Source organism: Rattus norvegicus, chromosome 1, assembly GCF_036323735.1.
Source record: "Rattus norvegicus strain BN/NHsdMcwi chromosome 1, GRCr8, whole genome shotgun sequence".
NCBI classification, from domain to species: Eukaryota; Metazoa; Chordata; class Mammalia; order Rodentia; family Muridae; genus Rattus; species Rattus norvegicus.
In genome coordinates this window covers 93,822,159-93,845,939 of record NC_086019.1, presented here as the reverse complement: position 1 = coordinate 93,845,939, position 23,781 = coordinate 93,822,159, and the positions used below count along the sequence as shown (strand labels likewise).

General features: G+C 52.0%; 2 protein-coding genes across 6 annotated transcripts in view; one reads left to right on the top strand and one right to left on the bottom strand.

Moving 5' to 3' along the window:
• LOC103689966 (MARCKS-related protein-like) overlaps positions 1–23,781 on the bottom strand; it is a 980,777-nt gene that overhangs the window by 202,700 nt on the left and 754,296 nt on the right. The window lies entirely within an intron of this gene.
• Sipa1l3 (signal-induced proliferation-associated 1 like 3) overlaps positions 1–23,781 on the top strand; it is a 207,420-nt gene that overhangs the window by 107,667 nt on the left and 75,972 nt on the right. For all 5 annotated transcript variants that reach the window (XM_008759131.4, XM_008759130.4, XM_039104443.2 and 2 more), the window contains 2 exons: positions 14,672–16,504; positions 18,428–18,558. In XM_008759131.4, coding sequence (XP_008757353.1) covers positions 14,989–16,504; positions 18,428–18,558 — 1,647 coding nt within the window. In that variant the 5' untranslated portion in view covers positions 14,672–14,988. Of the gene's footprint in view, positions 1–14,671; positions 16,505–18,427; positions 18,559–23,781 lie in introns of those variants that run through there.

Sequence of the window (23,781 nt, the reverse complement as noted above, 5' to 3'; positions counted from 1 at the left end):
TGTATAGCCCTGGCCATCAGGGCTCTGTAGACCAGGCTGGCAACAAACTCACAGAGATCCACCTGCCTCTGCCTCCCAAGTGCTGAGATTAAAGTCATGCACCACCACTGGCCTAATGAGCTATATTTTTAAAAATAGGGATGAAGGACGTTCAGGGATATCAGGAAAGTGACATCATCAAGATACATTATATGCATAGATGAAGTTGTACATGTATGTATACGTGTGTGCAATATATGTGTGTGCATGTCTGTGTGTGTGTGTGTGTGTGTGTGTGTGTGTGTGTGTGTGTGTGTGAATGAAGATAATGAAGATAGAACCACTCAGAAAAAATTAGATATCTAAGACAAGTATTTTGACATTGTTTAGAGCTGGAAATATAACTTAGTTGGCTGTGCATGCTTACCAAGCACAGAGCCTGTGCTGCCTTCAAGTGGAATAGCCGAGGGGCTGGAGAGATGGCTCAGTGGTTAGAGCACTGTCTGCTCTTCCAGAGGTCCTGAGTTCAATTCCCAGCAACCACATGGTGGTTCACAACCATCTGTAATGAGGTCTGATGCCCTCTTCTGGCCTGCAGGTGCATGCATGCAGGCAGAAAGCTGTATGATGTATACATAATAAATAAATAAATGTTTAAAAGAAAATGGAATAGCCGAGATGACCTTGACCTACTGACCCAGCTGCCTCCGGCTTCCAAATGCTGGGACTACAGTCTGCATCCTCACACTCAGCTCTAAATTATATTTAATGACTAAGAAGGGGGAGAAAACACAATGAGCCCACTACCTGGTATAGCAAAGTCTATCTCAAGTGCCTTGTTCAAAAGCACCACCATCTTGGAGAAGAGGTGCTGGACTTGGGGAGCTTCACGGTTGAGGGTTCTCTTTGGGGGAAGGCTGGGTATCCTGAGGACCTGATTGTACACTGTAACCACACAGGCGGAACCACGGTCAGCCTTCTAGACCTTTCCACAATGTTGACCTGTGTGAAGGGGAGGGAGGAAAATGGCCACAACAGTTTTAGCATGTTTTTTTTTTTCTTTCTTTTTTCTTTTTTTCGGAGCTGGGGACTAAACCCAGGGCCTTGTGTTTGCTAGGCAAGCGCTCTACCACTGAGCTAAATCCCCAACCCCTAGCATGTTTTTTTAATATGGTGATTTTTTTTTTTTAGCACAAAAGATAATATGCCATTCTTTTGAACTCCATGTTGGTTTTAGTTTTGTTTTGTTTTTTTACTTCAATCACTGGTAAAAGTAACTAATTTTCTTGAATGGTTCTATTTCTGAATGAGTGAGCCAAGATGGTGAGCATCCTCTAAACTGCGGACAAAGGCAGTCCTGCAGGGGGAATATGTATGTGTATGTACAGGTGTGTGTGTCATGGAACCCAGAGATCAAATTCAGCTGTCTTCCTCCATCGCTCTCTATTCAGTCGCTCGCTCGCTCACTCACTCACTCGTTTGTTTGTTTGTTTGTTAGTTAGTTTGTTTGTTTGTTTGTTTGAGGCAGGGGCCCTTTCAGAATCTGGAGCTCACCCTTTAGGCTAGACTAAACAGCCCAGCAAGCCCCCGGATCAGCCTGCCTCTACCTGGTATTACCAGTGTGCGTTGCCATGCCTTGCTTTTATGTGAATCCTGGGAATTCAGACTCAGACCTTCATGCTTGCATCGCAAGCACTTCTTCACCTACCAGACCCTCTCTTCAGCCTCTCCCTGCCTCCTAGACCTGATCTTGGCACCATCATGGCCAGTGTCTTGAAGGCCTATGGATATCTCTCACTCCTCCCCTACATTCCATATATTGTCAGTTCAGCCTCACGATTGCTTAAGCAAACACTTCTCCCTGAGCTGTATCCCCAGTGGGGCTGGAAAGATGGGTTAGCAGTACCAGTGTCTGTGGTGTGCCATTTACTGTGCAGAGTACCTCATGGAACCTTCTTGCTGGGTACACTAGCAGGGACACATGTGACACTGCAGTTCTCCATGGTACTTAGTGGGGCTGCAGTTTGATCGCTGATTACCAGAGCCTGAGCATTTCTGCCAGTCACCAGAGATTGAGGGCAGGCATTTATTAGGGCCGTACCCATGGCTGTGATCATGATGGCTGTGGATTTGATGTACCGAGGTTCGAATCCCACTTGAACCTTTGGTCTCACTGCAGGTGGCTTGCTGCTTTGAGCCTCAGAACTCTACTCTATAAAGTGGAGAAGATCATGAGGGAGAGATTGTGGGGTTTGGGGGTGGAACTGGGCAGTCCTGAGTGCCTGATGAGCAGGCTGCAGCTGAGGCCTCACCACTACAGAAGTGGGGGTGGGTTTCTCCCACTTGTGACATCTGGTGCCATCAAAAGGTGCTGCACTGCTGAGGGGTCACAGAGCTGACCCTGGAGCCAGCAAACCCAGGCGTAGGGTCCCTCTCTTCCTCCCCTTTCTGTGGGCCATCTCGGATATTTTCCCTGTTTCAAGGGCATTTTGTTTGAGCGTTCCCTTGATAGTAGATAGAAGCTTGAGCCCAGGGCCTGGTGTCCTGTGCTCTGACAAGGTTGTGGCAGTGAGGAATCAGGGAGCACTGACAACGAAACATGACCACTGCAGCAAGAGAACGCTACCTAGGGTGTATCCTGCACCCCATTCTCTCCCTTCCCTCCCTGCAGAAGCCCTTCAGTCTCCTGGACTCTCCCTAACCCCCCCTCCCCCAATATCCTCCCAGCCCCCCAGCCATCCTCAGGTGAAGGCTTAGAGAGTCAGAGACTCCTCAGCCCAGCCCTCCCCCTCAAGCCCCCAGGAACAGGATGCGGCCCGAACAGCTGTTCTTTTACAAGGATTCCCTGGCTGTGTTTAATCAAGATTGTCAAATATTGATTTAATCTCCAGGCCCAACAGATGTGATCCTAGCAGGTTTCGGTGGCAATTAGCTGGAATTAGCTTGCAAGTCAGGCCCCATGCTGACAGGACGCCATCTTCTGCCCAGGAGCCTAGCTTAGCCACAGGAGCAAGCCTTACAGGGGGACGCCCTAAGTGTTCGTCTGTTGAGTGTGGCCTGGGTATATGGCCCATGGGGATCACCTGCCCCTTACAGAGACAGTGGAAACCAGAGGCAGCAGCATGGACCCCTGATGACACCCACAGGCAGCCTGGAGCAGAGGCCATGTCCCCCAACATGTAGTCACCCCCAAAGGCTGTTCTCCTGTCTCTGAGGCTGGCTCTGTCATACCCTCCCCCTCTCAGGGACCTCGCTGTTGCTGCTGGGTGGGCCCATTCCTAAGCTCACATGCCAGGAAGCAGCTTTCCAATTGTGCACTTCAGAGTCTCATTTATTTAAGAGAGTGGGACTGACTGTGCCCAGATTGGAACAAGATGTTCAAGCCACATGCGCTTTGGGGGAGGTGTGACACCTTCCCTCGTCCATCTGGTCCCACAGGTGCTCCAGGGGCTACCTCCCCTACCCCAGGCTCTGGGCTCCTGGGAAAGACGGCTGGCTGCTCCTCTGATTCAGCAGGTGCCACCAGGAGGCCACGTTTGGTTTGCTTAGTACCTATTAGGACATCACCAGGCAGTGAGCCGCTGAGCCTTGACATATGCAGACACAGACTCTGCTCAGGCTGAAGCCCTGTCATCTCCACTTCACAGATGAGAGACTGAGGTATAGAAAGGGTCCTCTGTGTACCCAAGGCCTAGCTAGTTTGGTGGCAGGCAGATGGAGCCTGAGTGATCTCCGCTTCAGTCCCCAGTGCCATGGCTGCCCTGCAGGGGAAACCTCCAGGATCAGGCGGTGGACTCTGAAGGCATCGACTCGTTTGCTAGTTTGCTTTGTTTTTCCCCCCTCTCCCTTTATGAGCACACGAGCACACAAGCCCTTAACCAGTGTGCACTCAACTATACAAGAGAACAAAGTCAAAATGAGGCTGATGTGGCAGTGTAAGCCTTTGAGTGGGCCCAGCCTCTCGGTGGTGGGCCTGAGGACTCTGCCCTAGAGCAAGGCTGACACAGGAACTGCCCAGCAGTGGAGCAAGCGAGTCTCCAGACTTTGGTTTGTTTTGTACTGGGGTCTGATGTGTAGCTCAGGCTGCCAGCCAGCTTGTGGCCCCCTGGCCTCCCCTGGACAGGCATGCACCACCTCACCTAGACCAGTAGCTTTAAGGCAAGGGGAGCATCAGCCCCTCCCTCCCAGACTCGTCCTGTGGATTAGGCAGGTTCATGCATAAAGCCCTTGCTGTGCACTAGGCGTGCCGTAAGCACGCATTCAGGCTGTAAGTGTGCATTCGGTGTGTACTCACCGACCCCAACCCCACCCCACCCCCGCCAGCTCCAGGCTCCTGTGCATCTTGCTTCTCTGCTCTGCTCTGTCTCACTTTTGCTACAAGTGCTTTGTCCTTTCTGGATCAAGGAAACCACTCGCCCAGCCTCTGCTCCCGGGCATCTGGCCTTTACAGCTCTTCTGTATTGACAGCAGTGCGAACGCCCGCATACCTGCCTTGACATGCCATGGTATAAAAATAAAGCAGAGAGCACCCCAAGAACCTCAGTACATGGGGCTGGGGATTTAGCTCAGTGGTAGAGCGCTTACCTAGGAAGCGCAAGGCCCTGGGTTCGGTCCCCAGCTCTGAAAAAAAGAACCAAAAAAAAAAAGAACCTCAGTACATAATTTCCATTCACTATGCCTCTTTCCCCAAGGGAGCAGAACCGTGCCTATGAAACAGCCTTAAAAGCAGGGCAGGTCACCAGGGCCAGGCCGAGTGCTGCAGGTGCACACTGCCCTTTTCAGTTAGAAGCATGAATCCTCTGGCTTCTTTGGCACTGAATATAAAACATAGGTTTTCATGGTCAAGACCTGGATCCCTGAGTGAGGTTGAAGGACTTGTCTTTGCCTCGACACTTCTAATAAGATTTCCAGTGCGTCCATCCGTCTTGGCTCCTGAGGGTACTGTAACGTGGTCCCTGGTATTGCTCAAGCTTTGACTGAGATCAGAGACAGCCAGGAAGAAACCCAGTGCCTCAGCTGGACCCACTAAGCTGTTGCTCTTTCCAGAATCCATGTGTCGGTCATGTGTTCCCACAGCACACTTTTATCTTTGGAGCAGAGTGGTCAAGGGTGGGAACCAGACTGTCGTTGCTACCCGTCAAGCCACCGTCTTTGCCTGTTTGAGATGGGCACGGTGGAGGTCCCCGCTGTGTGGGGTTGTCAGTGCATACAGGTTAGTACATTCTAACACAGAAAGCCTGAACACGGTGCATTGGGCAGAGGATATCTGGCTTCGTCGTTTTATTAGCCCACCATCCCTTCCTTCCGTTAATGAGACCCCAGTCCTCCCAGCACCTCATGGATTCAGTCATCTGGAGCCCTGAGAGCTCTGTGGAGGTGACAGGAAGAAGACAGAGGGCCAGCAACAACTGGAGGTCAGAGGATGCGAGTGGACCAGGCTCTCAGCAGCTCTGCTCCATGGAGTATCTCCTGCAGAGGTCTCCGGAGCCTTCCCTTTATTCCAGTGATTGTACCACACATGACCCTCAGCAGTACCCATCCCCAAGGTTGTGGCTTGATCCAAAGCACGCTCCACAGATTTGTGTCATCTGAACGTTTGGTCCCCACCAAGTGGGAGAGAGTGGAAGCTTTTGGTTATGTGGCTCTCTGGCAGGTAAAGGGCCACCGGCTGAGCTAGAGGGGTACAGCCCTGGCCCTGTTCCATCTGAGCTCTCCAGCACGACGCAGTGAACCCTCTCAGAGCACGCGCCTGTCTTTCTCCCAAGTTGTTTGTCTCGGCTGGTCAATCACAGTGATAAGGAAAAGCACCTAGACTGCCTGGGACTTCCAGGTCATACAGCTGCTCAGCCTTACACGGCCCTCCTGACTCTGCTCTGGTCACACCCCCTTGACCTTGTCAGAAACACTGTATGCCTCCAGATCAATGTCTTTCCGCTTGCTGTCCGACCTCCCTGACCTCCATGCTGGCCGCATACTGGCCACATACTGGAACCAGTTGCTCACTTACTTTCCACACTCTCTGCTCTGAGTGCCAGAGTCGCTGGTTTGGAATTCCTTGGGCTAAGCACAGACACCTGTTTCTTCAGGATTTCTTCAGGAACCTCTGTTCATGCCTCTAGTCCAGTTCTCTGTAAGGGTTTCCTGGCCATCCTTCTACTCTGGCACACAGTGCTACCATGCTTTAGATCTAGAATGTTCCGTGAAGGCTCACATACTGAAGGCTAGATTCTTAGCCTGTGATACTGTTGGAAGGTGGTGGGGCCTAATGACAGGAACTCTGATCCCTGGAAGGCATGTCCTTGCAGGGGTACAAGGACCCTGACCCTTTCTCTCCCTCTCCCTCTCCCTCTCCCTCCTTCTTTCTATCCCTCCTTCCATTTCTCTCCATGCTGTGGTCAGTTCTGTCCCACCTGCACTCCCTGCTGTGATGTTTGGACTTGCCACAAGCCCAGTGGGCTTGGCCAAGCAACTATACAGTGGATCACTGAGCCAAAACCAAACTTCTTTTGCATTGTCCATTTGGGGGGTCTGGGGAGGCTCACAGCACTGGAAAGCTGATACAGTTTCCCTCCTGTCATGCAGATCACCGACCCTACCCCTCAGTTATAGCCCCTGCTTTATGATGCATTTCCTCCCTTTATAAGGGTGACCACCCTGAAGAGGGGCCCCACTTTCTCTTGGTTCCCTGACTCCTCTTTGTTCCCCTCAGAGCTGTTTCCTCACACCTATAGCAGTGATTTAGAGAAGCGCAAGACAAGTCAACAGTATCAAGTCTAGGCTGGGAGCAGTGGTGGACTTCTGTAGAAATCCCAGCACTTGGGAGGCTGAGGCAGGAGGATTAGGAATTTGAGGTCAGCTTGGGCTACTCAGAGACCATGTCTCAAAAAGGGGATGGAGGGATGCATTGATTCAGCGATGGTTTCACATGTTCAGAGCTGGTACAGGGAATGCACGGGTCACGTGACTGGAACATTGTAACGCTTGCTTCTTCTGTTTGAGGCAGAAGCTCACTGTGTAGCCAATCTAGCTGTAAACTCACAGTCCTCCTGCCTCAGCCAGTGAAAGCACAAGGGCTAAGGTGACATCATTGAGTTCTGTCCTCTGTCTGAGGTCACTAGGGCAGTCTGAACTGTAGTAGGAAGAACACCACGGCTGAAGCTAGCTGTCCACAGAGAAGTTACTGCAACTGAGACCAGGCCTGTGGGTCCAGGGAGGATTGGACTGCTGTGGAGGATCCTCAGGGCTGGAGAGAGGGGAGGGAGGGCCTATAGGAAGGATGGCATGGATAGGCCCAACCTTAGCCATTTTTGGGGGTAGGGGGTGCCTTTCAACTCAGATGCAGCTGCCTTCTGTACTGAGTTCTCTGGTGACCCACCCCATTGGTATCAGTGCTGGCCGTGTGACTTCAGCCCATGGAGTGGAGTATCGCTCCGAAGCAGGAGGCTTTAAGGGTCATGACATGTTCTTGCCACTCCTCTTTCCTCTGAACTTGGGTCATCACCTCAGGCAAAGCCACTTTGCGCTGGAAGCCAAGGTGACACAAGCAGAGCCATCAGCCAGCCTGTGACATATGTGCACCTATGTGCGAGTGCCCTGCCGCATATCTGGGGTCATTTGTTACTGCAGCAAAGCTTAGCCGTCCTGACTACGGACGGAGATAAGGAAGGGTTCTATCTGCAGTGCGAGCAAGTTGCTCCCAGGGACATCATAAGCAGCCGAAGAGCAAAATGGTTGGATCTAGAAGTATCTGTCTGTCTCTTCCCACGGGGGAAATGGAAGCTGCAGTGTCCAGCGTGTCGCCTGTGACTGCAGGAAGGGTTAAGGCTCAAGTCCAAATCAGGGATCAAGAGCTGGGCTCGGACGTCCTGGCCTTGGGCACATGGCTTCATCTGTCTGCTCCTGTTCGCTCATCTGTAAAATGGAGGTGGTGATGAAAGCTGTCCTGTGGGGTTGTGAGGCTCAGCAAAAAGCAGTTAGCAAATGGCAGGTGCTTAGGAAGGAACCCGGCCCACAGGAAGACGGCCGTCCCCGCAGCTGCTGCTGCACGTGCTGCCTCTGTTCGCGGAAAAGTCTGTTCTAAGACTGAAATCTTCATTGGGGAAGTGGGACGGGACTGGCTTCACGCCCATCTTGGTGTAGAGCCTCAAATCATGACAAGCACCTTCGAATTCTAACTCTTAGCTTCCTTCTTTCACGGATCGTTCTCCTCTCATGGCCAAAAGGTGACTGCAGCCTTCAGCTCTAGCATTCCGGACAGACCTCACTGGTGTTAGTGGACCAGACTGGGTACATGGGTTGTTCTTGAGCAGAGCACAGAGCCACTGTGGACAGGCAGGTAGGCAGAGGCCCACAAAGGAAACCTGGTCTGCTACTGGGGAAGAGACTGGGACGAATCAGAGAATTGCATGTGGGATGCATAGCCACAGAGGATCACCCTTGTGCTATACTGCCCCTAAGATTTGAAGGCCTCATCAGGAACATTCACACTCTTTGAGCCCCAGACTTCACGAGTGGCAGTGGGAACACAGACTGACCGCTGACTATCTGCTCTTCTAATCTCCGCTGGCCCACAGGCAGTCAGGACAACCACAGTACCGCTCTGTCTCTCCCTGTTTTCCTTGCAACTGAAATTGGCCACATGACCTCATTCTACCCAATGATATGGAAGGATTGAGGTCAAAGGATGCTCCCGGAAAGTCTCCTATCTGCCTGAGTCTTGGAGGTTCAGTATGGAGCAAGGCCCACCAGCTCCTGACCATGAAACAACAAAAGCTGTAGGCAGAAAGAATAAGACACACCTAATGTCACAGCCCTATCTCTCTAACCAGGACTAGAGCCGCCATCCCTGGGCCCTTACTTTGGAAATAATTGCATCCTCATTTCGACCTTTTGATGAAGTCTGGCCACTTGCTGTCTTAAGGTTTTATCGCTATGAAGAGCTACCATGACCAAGGCAAGGCAACTCTTGTAAAGGACAAAATTTGTCCCCAGTTGGGACTGGCTTACAGTTTCAGAGCTTTAGTTCATTATCATCATGGCAGGAACCGTGGTGCATACAGGCTGACATGGTGGGGATGAAACCAAGAGTTCTACATCCTGGTCAAGCAGGCAGCAAAGAGAGATTGTGTGTCACCCTGGACATAGCTTGAGTATGTGTGACATCAGAGCCTGCCTCTGCAATGACGCACTTCCTCCACCAAGGCCACACCTTCTAACAGTGCTCCTTCCTATGGGCCAAGCATTCAAACACATGAGTCTGTGGGGCCCTTACCTATTCAAACCACCACATTGCACCCCTTGGCCCCCATAGGCTTGTAGTTATAACATATTGCAAGATGTATTTAGTCCAACTTCAAAAATCCTCATAGTCTATCACAGTCTTAACATTGTTTAAAAAGTCCAAAGTTCAAAGTCTCTTCAGAAATTCATGCAATCCCTTAGCGCTATTCCCTTATGAGATCAAAAACAAAAACAAAACAAACAAACAAAAAAAAACCCAGATAATGTGCCTCCACCATATAATGGCACAGGATGTATATTACCATTCCAAAAGGCATTGTAGTAAGGAAATACTGGACCAAAACAAACTGAAAACCAGCTGGGCAAACTCCAAACTCTGCATCTCCTTGTCTGATGTCAGAGCACTGTTCAGTTCTCCAACTCCTTTCAGCCTTGTTGCCTGCAACACACTTCTCCCTCTCCGGCTGGTTCCACTCCCATTAGCAGCTCTCCCTGGCAGGCATCCTACTGCTCTGGCATCGCCAACAACTTGAGGTCTCCAGGGCAGTCTAGGCTTCACCCTCACAGCTTCATGCAATGGCCTCTCTAGGCCTCCATGTAGGGACATTCCTGCCACACACCTGACCTCAGCACCTTTCCTTAGTCATGGAAGGGATTCCATAACCTCTTTCTTCTATTCTTGATTCTACATGGTCAAAGCTGCCAAATTCTACTGCTTGCTGGGACTGGAACATGGCCTCCTTGTTAAAGTACATCTTCACCAGCTTTCTGGTTTTGATGGTTTACTTCACTGCCTAAGCTTGGCTCTTCTGGAATGCGCTCTATAGATCAGGCTGACCTTGAACTCAGATATCTGCTGCCTCTGTCTCCTGAGTGCTGGGATCAGAAGCATGTACCACCACACCCAGACCTAAGCTTTTCTCTAATTCTCTTTCACAAAGTGGAAGCTTAGCTGAGTGGGAGGTTTTGCCCCAAGGTCTCTACTCCCTTAATTCCATTTAATATCCCTTAACACGGGATTTAACTCCATTCCATTTCCTAATGCCCCTTTAATCATTGAACCATACATTTTGTATATTTTCTTGGTTAGCTTGCTCCATTTCATCAAAACTCTCTCCATAAGAATGAACCTCACTCAGATCAGAGTCTATACAGGGTTGTTTTGAGATTTCCTTTGTTATTATAATTCATCTAAATCTCTTTACCTTAGCCTTTGATAGACTCTTTGGACAAGGACAAAAAAGCACCAAAATATCACATGAATGGTCTTTAGACAGAATACTAAATTCTCCTCTGGAACCTCTTGAGCCAGCCTCCCCACCCCACACACATTTGAGATCATCCTTAGCACCACTCTCTTCCCTGTTCCTACTAAGGTGGCCCATTGAGCCCCCCTTAACGCATCCCACTGCTTTCCTATTCCAAAGTCTCAAAATCCATGATCCTCCAAACAAAAACAGTTAGGCCTGTCCCAACAGTACCCCACTCTTGGTACCAATTTCTATCTTCAGGTTTTGTTGTTTTGTTTTGTTTTGTTTTGTTTTGTTTTTTTCATTTTTCTAGAGCTGAGGACTGAACCCAGGGCCTTGCACTTGCTAGGCAAGCGCTGTACCACTGAGCTAAATCCCCAACCCCCAATCTTCAGGTTTTATGGCTGTGAAGAGACACCATGACCAAGGCAACACTTGTAAAGGCCAACATTTAATTGGGGCTGGCTTACTACAACTTCAGAGGTTTAGTCCATGATCATCAAGACAGGAACCATAACCACATACAGGCCAACAATGGTGCTAGAGATGGAACCAAGAGTTCTACATCTTGATCTGGCAGGCAGCAAGGAGAGACTGTGTGTCACTCTGGGCATAGCTTAAGCAGATGAGACCTCAAAACCTGCCCCCCCCACCTCCGCAGTAACGCACTTCCTCCGACAAGGTCACACCTCCTAATAATGGCGCTCCCTATGGGCCAAGCATTCCAACGCCTGAGTCATGGGGCCATACCTATTCAAACCACCACACTTTTCACCCAGCAGGTCCTGCTGACTTTTAACCACTGCCTTTCTCTTCTGCCTTGCTGTCCCTGGGCCTGCCCAGCCTTTGCTCCACTCACACTTCCCCAGTTCTCTTCTTGGTATGTGGTCCCAGAATCCAGAGAAGCTTGGTGATCTCAGTCAGAGAGAGTCACTGAGTAACTCACAGAACCACTGGGAGCACCAGCCAGAGGGAACCAGAGTCCCAGGAAAAGCCAAGCCAGTGTCCCTGCTACTGAGCGACACTCTACAGACCCAGGTATACTGCGGTTTGAGATGCACCACCTCCTCTCCCCCAAATTCAGCAGACCTTGCCTGTGTTCATAATGCGGGGGTGGGAGGGAGTGGGACAAAGTTCCCCCAAAACTTCCTGGAAGAATGGGAGTACAAATGGAGTCCAGAATGCTTGGGACCAGAAGTCATCAGGGGAAGTCATAATATTGGCACTTAAACCTACTAGAAATCATCAGAGAAAGTTTCCATTTACGTCATATTGGCACTTAAACCTTAAAATGAGGGAAGAAGGAAGGTTGATCTCATGCTGTCAGGAGTGACCTTGGACTCTGTGTAACCAAGGGTGTCCCTGAACTTAATATCCTCACCACCTCTGCCTCTCAAGGCTGGGGTTGGCGTGTGTCACGATGCCCACGTGACACTTAATATGTTTCAGATTTTCGAGTTTGGAATGCTCAGCCTGGAAGGAGACGGGAAGCAAGAATTTCCCCACTTCACGGTGAGAGTGGGGTACTGTCAGTCACTGGGCCACGGCACACCACAGTTGGAGCCTGGCCATTGGATTCACAGGCGCACACCACGCCTCTCTCCTAACTGGATTCCCCATCCGGAAGACCTGGGGGGTTTGGGGGTTGTTTATTTTGCATGGAGCACACTCGACACGCTCCAGAGGCTGGGGAACCACTCAGCTCAGAACAGCACAGAGAGACCCAGTCGCACGCCTGGGGAGATGTTTACAGCGCCTCAGGCCTGTAGAACATCTGCGTGTATTTACAGCAAGGTTCGATTAAAAGCGTCCACAGAACCGGAGCCAAACACCATCAGGAGAGCCCATCTGGCAGGAGGTACACACCACAGCAGCTCAGGTTCCCTGCTTAGCCTCCAGTTGTCTCACACAGCCCCAGTGTGCCAACATCAGAGGAAAAAGTCTGCCTCTGTGCAGTACAAGGGCCACACAACGCCCTACTGAGCACAGCTCTGCACAGCCGTCCTGGGAAGAAGCACCCCCGTGTTCCCGAACTGCTGGTTTAATAGTAGAGTCAGTCCATAAGCGGATGTGAACATCTCCATCTTGTGGGACCTACCAGTCACCAGAGGCTGCAACCCAGCTTCCCTACCCATGTCCAACTCACCTTCGACTTTGTGGACACCCCTTGCAGTTTCTCAGTAATGCTCCCCTCTTGGGGTTTCTCTAGCCGTGAAGAAGCATGATGACCAAACAACTTGGGGAGGAAAGGGTTTATTTCACTCGCAGTTAATGGTTCATTACCAAAACCAGTGAGGGTAGGAACTGAAGCAGAGGCCACGGAGGGAGCTGCTTATCAGCTTGCTCCTCGTGGCTTGCTCAGCCTACTTTTTTTTAGACACCAGGACCACGAGCCCAGGGATGGCACCACCTACAGCGGGCTGGGCCCTCCCGCATTGATCACTAAGAAAAGGCCCTGTAGGCTTGCCCACAGCCAAGTCTATCGGAGGCGTTTTCTTGAGGCCCCCTCCTCTCTAATAACTGTAGGTTGTGTCAAGTCGACGCAAAACTAGCCAGGCACGGTGGAACACACCTCTAATCCCAGCATTCCTGCAGTCCCAGGACTCCAGAGGATATTGAGGCAGGAGCATGACAAGAAGCAAACCCAAGCTACATGTGAAAGCATGTCTTGGGGGTTGGGGATTTAGCTCAGAGGTAGAGCGCTTGCCTAGCGAGCGCAAGGCCCTGGGTTCGGTCCCCAGCTCCGGGGGGGGGGGGGGGGGGGGGGAGAAAGCATGTCTTAAAAAAGAAGAGAAGTGTCAGATGAAAGTTCGGGTCTGGTTGGGCTCAGCAGTAGAGTGCCTGTTAGCATATGCAAGGCTCTGGGCAGGAGAAGCAGTGGGTTCATTAACAGACAGGAGACACATCCCTGCGGTCCTGAGAGCACACAGTGGTGTGCATGAGGAGCCAAGCCTGCCTGCCTCTTCTTACGATACTAGGACCTACCAGTGGTTCCCATCCACACGGGGTAGGAAACCATTTGTGAGGTAGAGAAATAGGTGTATTTTTTTTTTTAAGATTTATTCATTTATTATATATAAGTACACTGTCGCTGTCTTCAGACACACCAGAAGAGGGCATCAGATCTCTTTACAGATGGTTGTGAGCCACCATGTGGTTGCTGGGATTTGAACTCATGACCTCTGGAAGAGCAGTCGGGTGCTCTTAACCACTGAGCCATCTCTCCAGCCCTAATAGGTGTATTCTTAAGCCCGGAGGGAAATGGGAAGTAGGGGAGATGGCTGTGACGGAGCGGGTGAGACAGGAAGAGCATCCACCAGAGCACTGAGGACCTTGTTTGGGTCCTCTTTTGGGCAGACCAGCTCAACAAAAGGCCCTTTGAGATGACAGACCAGGACTTGGGGCGGACAGAGTATTATGGGCTAATAATGAATTCCTGTGAACTTTGGTGGGTATGAAATGAGACCGTAGTGTTTTGTTTTGTTTTGTTTTTAAGACCTTTTCTACTGGGCTGGAGAGATGGCTCAGTGGTTAAGAGCACTGACTGCTCTCCCAGAGGTGCTGAGTTCAATTCCCAGCAACCACATGGTGGCTCACAACCATCTGTTGTGACCTGATGCCCTCTTCTGGTGTGTCTGAAGACAGCTACAGTGTACTCACATACATAAAATAAATCTTAAAAAAAAAAAAAAACACACAAAGACCTCGTCTACTAGCATTGTGAACTGTAAAGTATTTGTGGATGGAATGAGCTCGTGCCCGTTGGTATAGCTCAGTGGCAGAGCGCTTGCCTGGCATGCACAGGCCTCGGGGTCAATGCCCAGGACCAGTGAATAGGTGAAACAGGAGTGGCAAGGCCCTAACGGTGCTGGAGCTGGGGATGCTGGAGCTGGGGATGCTGGAGCTGGGGATGCGGCCCCATCACCGTCCTTCCTCTGCCTTTAACTCCTGCTCAGCACAGCGCTGTCCTCCTGTAATCCCAGCACCCAGTCGGGAGGGAGAAGCAGGAGAATCTCTACAAGTTCAAAGCTACATAGCTTGACCCTGTCTGAGAAAGGAAAGGAGAGAGCAGGCAGACAAGACTCCATAATAACGAGTCTTCAAACGAGTAAAGCTGTCTTCGCCATCAGGAGAAGCCGCATCCCCTGCCTCTGGGCAGCAGCGTTCTGCTCACCTCACTTGTTTCTTTTCTCCCCTTGCAGATGGCCAAGAAGACGTCTCCAGCACCCACAGGCCATGGCCTGAAGCCTCCATGCTCTCCGCCCCACTGAGCCACTGCATCTGGAGCCCCCCACCCCCCACCCCCATGATACCTGCCTCCTGAGGCTGCATCTGCGCTGCTGTCCACAGCGATGGTGAAGAACTGGACTCTGCAGGCTCACAACCTTCAAGTGCACTTTCGGGGGCCAACACCCTTTGTCCCAGGACTGGCAGGCCTGAACAATGGCTGAGGGCCAGGGGACCCCATAGAGTTGCACCTCAACTTCCAGGGGCAGCAGCACTCCAGCGCCCGAGGACTATGACCACCTATCGGCCTCTTCCTAATGATGGTGTGGACCTGGCAACCAGCTGTGGGGCCAGGAGCACTGATATCCTCCCTGGGCCCCACCCCGGGGACTACACTCCCATGGGATTCTGGGCCCAGAATGGCAGCATGTCCCAGCCTCTTGGTGAGAGCCCAGCCACCGCCACTACCCGCCCTAGCCCCACCACCCCTGCCATGCCCAAGATGGGAGTGCGGGCCAGAGTGGCTGACTGGCCGCCCAAGCGAGATGCCCTGAGAGAACAGAGCAACCCCAGCCCTTCACAGGACACAGATGGTGTGAAGACCACCAAAGTAGCCCATTCCATGAGGAACCTACAGAATGGACAGCTCCCCTCCAGCACCCCAGCTTCCTCAGGATCCAGAGCCTTCCACCGACTGTCCAGGAGAAGGTCCAAAGATGTAGAATTCCAGGACGGGTGGCCACGGTCCCCTGGCCGGGCCTTCCTCCCTCTTCGGCATCGGAGCAGCAGCGAGATCACCCTCAGTGAGTGTGATGTAGAGGAACCCGGAGACCCGAGGGGGACCCGGCACCCGGGGGTGCTGCCCCTCTTCCGAGAGTATGGCAGCACGTCCTCCATCGACGTGCAGGGCGTACCAGAGCAGAGTTTCTTCGACATCCTCAATGAGTTCCGCAGCGAGCAGCCAGAGGCTCGGGGCTCCCAGAACCTCAGTGAGCTCCTGCGGGTGGATCCCGGCGCCCTCTCAGGGGGCAGCTGTGGAGCTAAGGGAGACCCCCGCAATGGCCAGCCTACCAAAGATAGTCTCCAGAGTCTACAGCCTCTCAAGGAGAAGGAGAAGGCCCGGAAGAAACCGGTGCGGGGCCTGGGCAGTGGGGACACTGTGGACTCGTCCATCTTCAGGAAACTGAGGAGCAGTAAACCAGAGGGGGAAGTGGGGCGACCCCTGGGAGAGACTGAGGAAGGCCGAAGCCCCCCAGAAGCCAGCAGACCATGGGTCTGCCAGAAGAGCTTTGCCCATTTTGACGTGCAGAGCATGCTGTTCGACCTCAACGAGGCAGCGGCCAACAGGGTGTCGGTGGCCCAGAGGCGTAACACCACCACAGGGGCCTCAGCGGCTTCTGCCGCCTCAGCTATGGTGGCGCTCACAGCATCACGGGCCCACAGCCTGGGGACCCTGGACCCGACCTTCACCAGCACGGAGGATCTGAACTGCAAAGAGAACCTGGAGCAGGACCTGGGCGACGACAATAGCAACGACCTGCTACTTAGCTGCCCGCACTTCCGCAATGAGATTGGCGGGGAGCGAGAGCGCAATGTCAGCTTCTCCAGGGCCTCCGTGGGTTCCCCAGGGGGCAGCAGCGAGGCCCACATGGCTGAGCCCGCCCTGAGCACCCACCGTACAAATGCCAGCATCTCGGTGCTGGAGGTGCCCAAGGAGCAGCAGAGGACACAGAGCCGGCCCAGGCAGTACAGCATCGAGCACGTGGACCTGGGCGCTCGCTACTACCAGGACTACTTTGTGGGCAAAGGTGATGAGTGGCTGGGCCCCGGCTTGTCTTTGAAACACACCCCCTGCTTACATCCATCTGACCCCGTCTCCCACTCGGCCCTCGTTTCAGGCCCCAGCGCCACCAAACAAATAATAAATGGGTCTTGTCAGGTGTAGCAGATGTGAGCTAGGTCGTCCACAGGGCTCAGAGTGGTCTCTGCAGTCAGACAGACCGTGGGCTGGAGTGTCTGTCCGATAGCTTGCTGACTTTATGAGAGATTTCACCCTGAGACTGATCTCATGGGACTGATCTCAGTGGTACAGGATCCATTGTAGTGGATCCTGTACCCCCTCCAGAATAGCACTGAGATGAATGGTAAAGGGGTGAAATTGATGGCCAGCAGAATGGAGGCTTTGAGGCTCCATGTCAGTAGAGTGGGATCCCAAGATGGAAAGAGCCTAAGGGGCGAAAGGGCTGTTTGATGTTGGCGCATATCTTTAATTCCAGCCCTCAGGAGGCCAAGGCAGCTGGATCTTCAGTTTGAGGTAGAGCTGAGCTACACAGTAAGACCCTGCCTCAAAAAGGAGAGAAAGTAGAGGTATGGGGGCAGATAGTCATGTCCCTCCAGGTGTGGTGATGCACAGGTGAATCCCAGTAGTGAGGCTGAGGCAGGAGGATTCCAAGTGTGAGGCCTGGTTAGTCTACATAAGCACTTGCAAAGACAACACAGAATGGTATAGTATGACCTTGTCTAAGCCCCAAAATGTTTAAAGTAGCTTTTCTAAATTAACTTCTTTGTAGCCACAGAGGCTTGTGGTTGATTTAATGTTTACTGGGCACTGACCATCTCCTGGGATTTCTGCGATGCTGGGCATTGTGCATAGGTAGAAAAACCAACAGCAATTTGTGGCGTCCTCAGGAGGAAACTCTCACCTGCGGAATACAGTGTGCATTATTAGTACTGATGCTGTCCTCATTGGTTTGCACCCATTATTTTGGGTTAGCCTTAGATTCGCCCAGGAGCATCTAAAAATGGGAACTGTCAGTTAAATATACAGAATACCAGGGTGAGGACAAAAAGCAGTCCGTTATCTGTTGTGTTTTTGAATTTTTGCTGATTACAACAGGAAGACCCTGAACCAGAATCATGCAGGCTGCTGCCGCCATCTTAACAACAGCAACCACAACAAAACAAACCCTAACCCACTAGGGTTGGATATCAGAAAGAACTGTTCCCTGGTAGAATGCTCGGCGGCTTGTGTAGGAGAAAGGGGAGAGCAGAAAGCTGGCCCCTTGTCTTATTTTTGACTGTTACTCTCAGCATTCCCATTACGTGGATCTGTAGAAGCCTGGTTAGATACGGGCATGACTTAGGGATCTGTGTCTCAGGGTCCTGAACTCCTCTGAGGTCCTGGGCTACTAATGGCCAGCATTTAAGCCGCGTGCTTGCTGTGTGCCAGCCTGGCGCTGTGCTAACTCAGTTAATCCTCACATTGCTGAGTTAAGCGCATTTGACTGCTAAGAACCTCATCATGTGACCTGGCTGGGGCCACACATCTAATCTCAACCCAGAATTTGTGTTGGCAGGAGACTCCCTAGGCTCAGGGCTTAACTGCTCCACAACGGCTAATGGGAGCTAAACCAGGCAAGCCATTAACAGAGCCAGGATTAATCCCTGTGGCCCTGGGTTGATGACCTATCACTCTCACACACCAGTTCTGAATAACCTCTGAGTCCCTGTTCCTCAGATGACAGCCCTGGGGCTCAGGGGAGGCCTGTGACTTTACCCGTACAGAAATCCCAGCTTTGATCAAACTTCAGGGTTTCTCTGTTGACCTTTGATTCATAAATTTTATGTGAGACTGCCTTATCCCCGCTCCCATCACCCCACAGACAGGCTGCCATGGGGCTGTGCCCTCTCCTTCCAGACATCTGACCACACTTCCTGCTCTCCCTTTTCAGAGCACGCCAATTACTTTGGCGTGGATGAAAAGCTGGGGCCAGTGGCCGTGAGTATCAAGCGGGAGAAGCTGGAGGATCATAAGGACCACGGACCTCAGTACCAGTACAGGATAATCTTCCGGACTCGAGAGGTAGGGCCCGATGCCAACATGCCTGCTGGGTAAACAGGAGCCATAAACCCTTCCCGCTTCCATGTCCTGGTTCTACCAAGTTCCAGGCCAAACTTCCTTGCCACATCTCATAAGAGGTCCAGTATTCTGTGAGTCTGTCCATTTTACAGAGGGGAAAACTGATCCTCAGAAATCACATAAGTTGTAGCAAATAAGCCAGGCCAGGATCCGAACCTAGCAGGTGACTTCAAAGCTCAGGGTCACCAAATCTATTTTCAAGAGACTGATTCCAGTGAGCATAAGAGGAAAAGACACGGTTGAGGAGGAAGGAGAGGGATCTTTCTAGGACTCAGGTACTAAGGAAGACTTCAAGTCTCAGTCTGAGCAGGCCTGGGGCATAGCAACAAGCCCTGACAGGCTAAGCAGCTTCAACCTCTCCCAACAAGCCTGTTCCTCTCAGCTAAGAATTCCACTGTCCTGCCCAACCATCCCTGATTAAAGCTTAGCTCCAACAATGGGGAGAAGGCATATTGCTGTACCCTCACACCAACACAAGTGGTTTGTGACAGGATGCATTTCTGACTTAAAAGCTGGCTTAAAGTCACAGAGATTCACTGATCTCTGTCACTATCGGTGAGGGATGGACCCTGCTCCGGGCACAGATTGACCCAGTCTTCTGCGAGACTGCAGAACTCAACTCTTCTTCGCTCAGCCCTGTTGGCTCCGCCACCCTTCTCTTCTGTCACCAGCAAACTGTCTTCAGTCCAGGCCTTCTAGATCCTGATAGCTTTCTATACAGAAGGATGATTCACTTCTGCAGGATCCCCGACTGGCTCTCCATGGATCCCACGCCCACACCTTGGGCCAGGCACCGACAGGGGTGACAGAGGGTGAGAAAGATATGCAGCCAGATCTAGGACACAATCCACCTGAGGGCTAGCGCCACCCTCGCACTGAGATCGACAGTTCCCTGGGTGCAGCTGGTCTTTTGCTACTTTGTGGGTTCTTTTTCTCACCCCTTATCCGTGCTGGTTTCACCCCCTATCAGTAGATAGGGGAGAAAGAATAGAGTATGTGTTGAGGAGGGGGTGTCTAGAAACCTAATTTCCTTAATTTCTTTCCTTTTGTTTCCTCTTTGAGCATGACTGCAGCCACCACTCCCACCACCACCCCCAACAACAACCAACCACTCCCCCCCCCCCCCCCGCCTATTGGGGCTTTATCATTTATGTACCCTCAGAAAAGTCCCCAGAATTCCAAATGTCACACAGTCGCTGAAACTATTTGCTACTCGAAAAACCACGCCTCTTCTAGAGCACGAGGCAAATCAGTCAGCTGCCATAGACAGTCCGAAGCAGCCCCACGTCCCTATACCTGGGATTAAACGTAAAGCACGTTCTTGTAATATTTCTGTGTTTTTCTGGGTGTGCTCTTGAGAGCGTGTATGATGCAGTCTAATTTGACCTCCCACTCACTGTGTATCTGAAGCTGGCCTTGAGCTCCTGATCCTCCTGCCTCCACTTTCTGAACACTGAGATTCCGGACGTGCACTACCACATCCAACAGAAAGGAGGTTTGAGTTACCACTCCCTGTCTCTGAGTCTGATCCCCAGCTGTCCCTAAAGGTGGCATTTCTAGAGAGGCGGCTGCCAACTGATACAGGCCCACACACCAGGATCCCGTATGCCAGGCCTCACGCCGGCATTAAAAACCCAGCATGATACTCTTGCCATGGACTTGGAGTTTGGGGCCGGCCGGGTTTGGGAGCTCCTCCTGGCAGACAGATGAGAACAGTCAACCCACCCATCAGAGGCTTTCAACTGGATGACACAGGCTCTGTGTCAATTGAGGAGAGCGGGCCCCAAAATCACATGCCCAGACTGCAGGTGGTCTCTACCCGTGTCTTAGCCAGCCCCTCTCTCCTTCTGCTCACCTTTCTGGCCAGTTGATCACTGAGGCAGAATGTGAGGTGACAGTTCACCCAGCTTCAGACATGTGAGCAAATGCTGGTGAAGTGACAAAGCCTGTGCGCGTACATGAGAAATGCATGCTCTCACAGTGGCAGTGGCGGCAAACAGGCTTAGCACCGCAGTGTGGGCCTCACTCCTTCGCCCAGGCTGGCTCACATCAGCCCATAGTTTCACCCTCATTTATGACAGAGCAGCAGGTACAGAACTGTCAGGACCTTCCAGGAATGGGCGGGGCCAAGTAGCTCTCTGTCCTCCATCCTCTGGCCATCCCACTCAGCTGCCTCAGTCACCTGACACAGGTCAGCCCTCTCCCTGCTCCACACCGGGCATGTTCATGATGAAAGAGTTCATTTACATACACATGCAATGCCCATGGAGGTCAGAGGACATTGAAGCCCCAGGGACTGGGGTTATAGACAATGGCACCTGAGGCTTCTATAAGTGCTTCTTTCTTTCTTCTTTATTCTTTCTGTCTTCCTATCTGTCTGTCTGTCTGTCTGTCTGTCTGTCTATCTAATCCAGTCTATCTAATCCTATCTGGACAGGGTCTCACTGTGCAGCTCTGGCTGGCTTGGAACTCCCTATATAAACCAGAATGGCCTTGAACTCAGAGAGGCCTCTGCCTCTCAGGTGCTGAGACTAAATGTGTGCGCCTCCGTGCCTGGCGTACGGAAGTGCTCCTAAATGCTAAACCATCACTCTTCACCCCCTAGAATGATAAATGACATCATGTCACGTGCACTGAGGGCCATGGCACTTTAGTGCTTCCTCAGCAGGCCAGGGGTGACTGCTCTGCTCTGGCTCCTGTCTGATAACTTGAAGCTGTCTACGGCCATACCACCCTGAACGCGCCCGATCTCGTCTGATAACTTGAAGCTGTTCCATGCTGCCCTTGGCTCATGGCCGCCCATCCCACCAAGACTCGGTCACCTCACAGCCCCAGGCTGTGCTTTGGGAGTACAGTAGCAACCAAAGCAGCAAAGTGGCCTGAAGGCTGCTCTCTTGGGGGAAGACAGCAGCAGTGCTACACAAGGCACCCTCATAGCCCATGCCAGGTAGGCATGGTAAGGTGGAAGACACAGCAGGGAAATGGGTGGCAGAGGCAGGGGGTCAGATCTTCAGACAGGATGGTTGATGGAGGCACCTCTGAAATGGCCAGGGAGCTCAGGGAGCAGGTGTGGTGGCTCACAGCTCTAACTGCAGCACTCAGAAGTCTGAAGCAGGTGGACTGCCATCAGTTCAAGTCCAGCCTGAGCTTCAGCACATAAACGCATGTGTGCACGCGCACACACAAACACACACACACACACACTCACTCACCATGCAGCCTTTGTCTGCCCTCACCTGCAGACCCAGCCCTGGCCCCAGCCCCTGCAGAGCTACCCTGTAAGGCCTTCAGGCCTGACCTCCCATCATCTGGAGTTGGAAGAGAAGCATTGACTTCAAGGCTCGCCTCACCTCATTTCCCATGGCGGGGGCAGGGCAGAGAGTCACACAGTCCCCATTTTGTGCCAGCAGCCTAGAAACCTACACTAAAGTCTAAACACACATTGCTGCCGGGCACTAATCTCAGTGTTTCAGGTACGTTGCCCCAGCGGTTTCTCTCAGCTCTTACCACAGAGGTCCCATTATCATCTCATCCCACCGTGTCCACAGATGAGGACACTGGAACCAGAGAATTACTTTTCCAAGGTCACCCAGTGTTAAAGCCTGGATGCCCTGCTCCAATCCACTCCCACCACCAGGATCTTTTGGGCTGAGTTAGGATCACACAGCTCTGGGCTGCCTGGCCAGTGCCCTCCTTCAGTGCCCCATGACTTGGACAGGTTCCATGTGTTTCTGTTTGTTCCTCTGTAAAACAGGCTTGGAGCTGTGACCTGACTTCCTAGTGAGGTGAGGAGAGGGTCTTCCTGACTCCTAGTGAGGCTGGGAAGTGGCCACAAAGACTTCAGGACAGGAAGAGCTCTGAGTGGCAGATCCTACCATCCTACTAGCAGCCTGTCGTAACTATAACTCTTCCAGGAGGCCGGGGCCATGCCGGGGAACTAGACAGAGCTCCATCTTCCTGTCCACACAACCACACCTCTCGCCCCTACAAACCAGAGCATGGGGCCCAGGCTGTTTTCCAAGCCAGCCGGCTGGTCTGTCCTAGATGCCCACCCCTAGCCACCAAGCAGACAGGCTCCAGTGGGCCCATGTCTCTCAGCAGATGGCATATGAGTATTGGCAGAGCCAAGCTTCCTACTGAGGCAGAAGCATACCCGGGGCTGGGCTGAGGCACTACACACCTGAGCACTGGCTGCCCCATGCCAGTAACTGCTTAGATGACACATGGGGTGCCCCAGCCAGCCTTGGACCATCTGGCCCAGTGCACTCCTTCAGCCTAGCAAGTGGGAGTCTTTGACAGACTGCCCAAGGCTGGCATGGAACTCACAGTCCCAGCCCTTAGCCTCCCAGGCGCTGGCACTGCAGGCATACACTGCTGTGCCCAGTTAGGCCTTAGCTTTGGGAGGCTTAGGAGTCTGGTTTTTACTTTTTTGTATATGTGTATGTAATACCTAGTCCATACATAGTATGCAAAGTAAAGGGGAAGGTCTTACAAAGTGAAGGGAAAAAGTGTAATTCTGTTGTGGGTGGGATCGGCACATCTGGTTTCCTGTATGTGCCTCCCCAGATCTCTAACTTGTCCTATTGAGGAGAAGTGGGTGGTGACCATAGCCTTCTCCTTAAGGTTCTGGGCTTAGCTATTTGGTCTGCCCAGCTCTCACTGTATTTCAGATACAGTGGTGAGCTCTGTGTGAGCTTCCTTACCGTATCCTTCAGCTGGCCCAATTGGCCTGAGCTCTCCATCCTATTAGGCTTCCAAGAATATTTGAATTGCAGGTGTGCACAACCACACCTGGCCAAGGTCACATTCTTACTCCCATTTTGTCAACAAGGCAGTGAGGTGAGAGGCTCCAAAGTGGAAATCTCGAAAGTTGGAGGCCAGCCAGGACTGGACATAGCAGAACTCTATCAGTAAAAATCTACCCTAAATAGAATGTGGTGGGTGACCCTTGCAGTCCTGGTGCCTGGGAGCCGCATGAGTTGGGGGCCTGCGCTCCATGAACCAGTTTCAAAAACTAAGAAGGGAGGGAGGGAGGAAATGGGGAATGGGATGCGAAATTCAGCAGTTTGCTCAGGGTTGCAGCGCTAGGGAGAAAGCGAAGCTGGGGATCAGAAACACAGGCTGAGAGTGCCAAGTGCCCTCCCTAAAGTCCCTGAAGGGACCTAC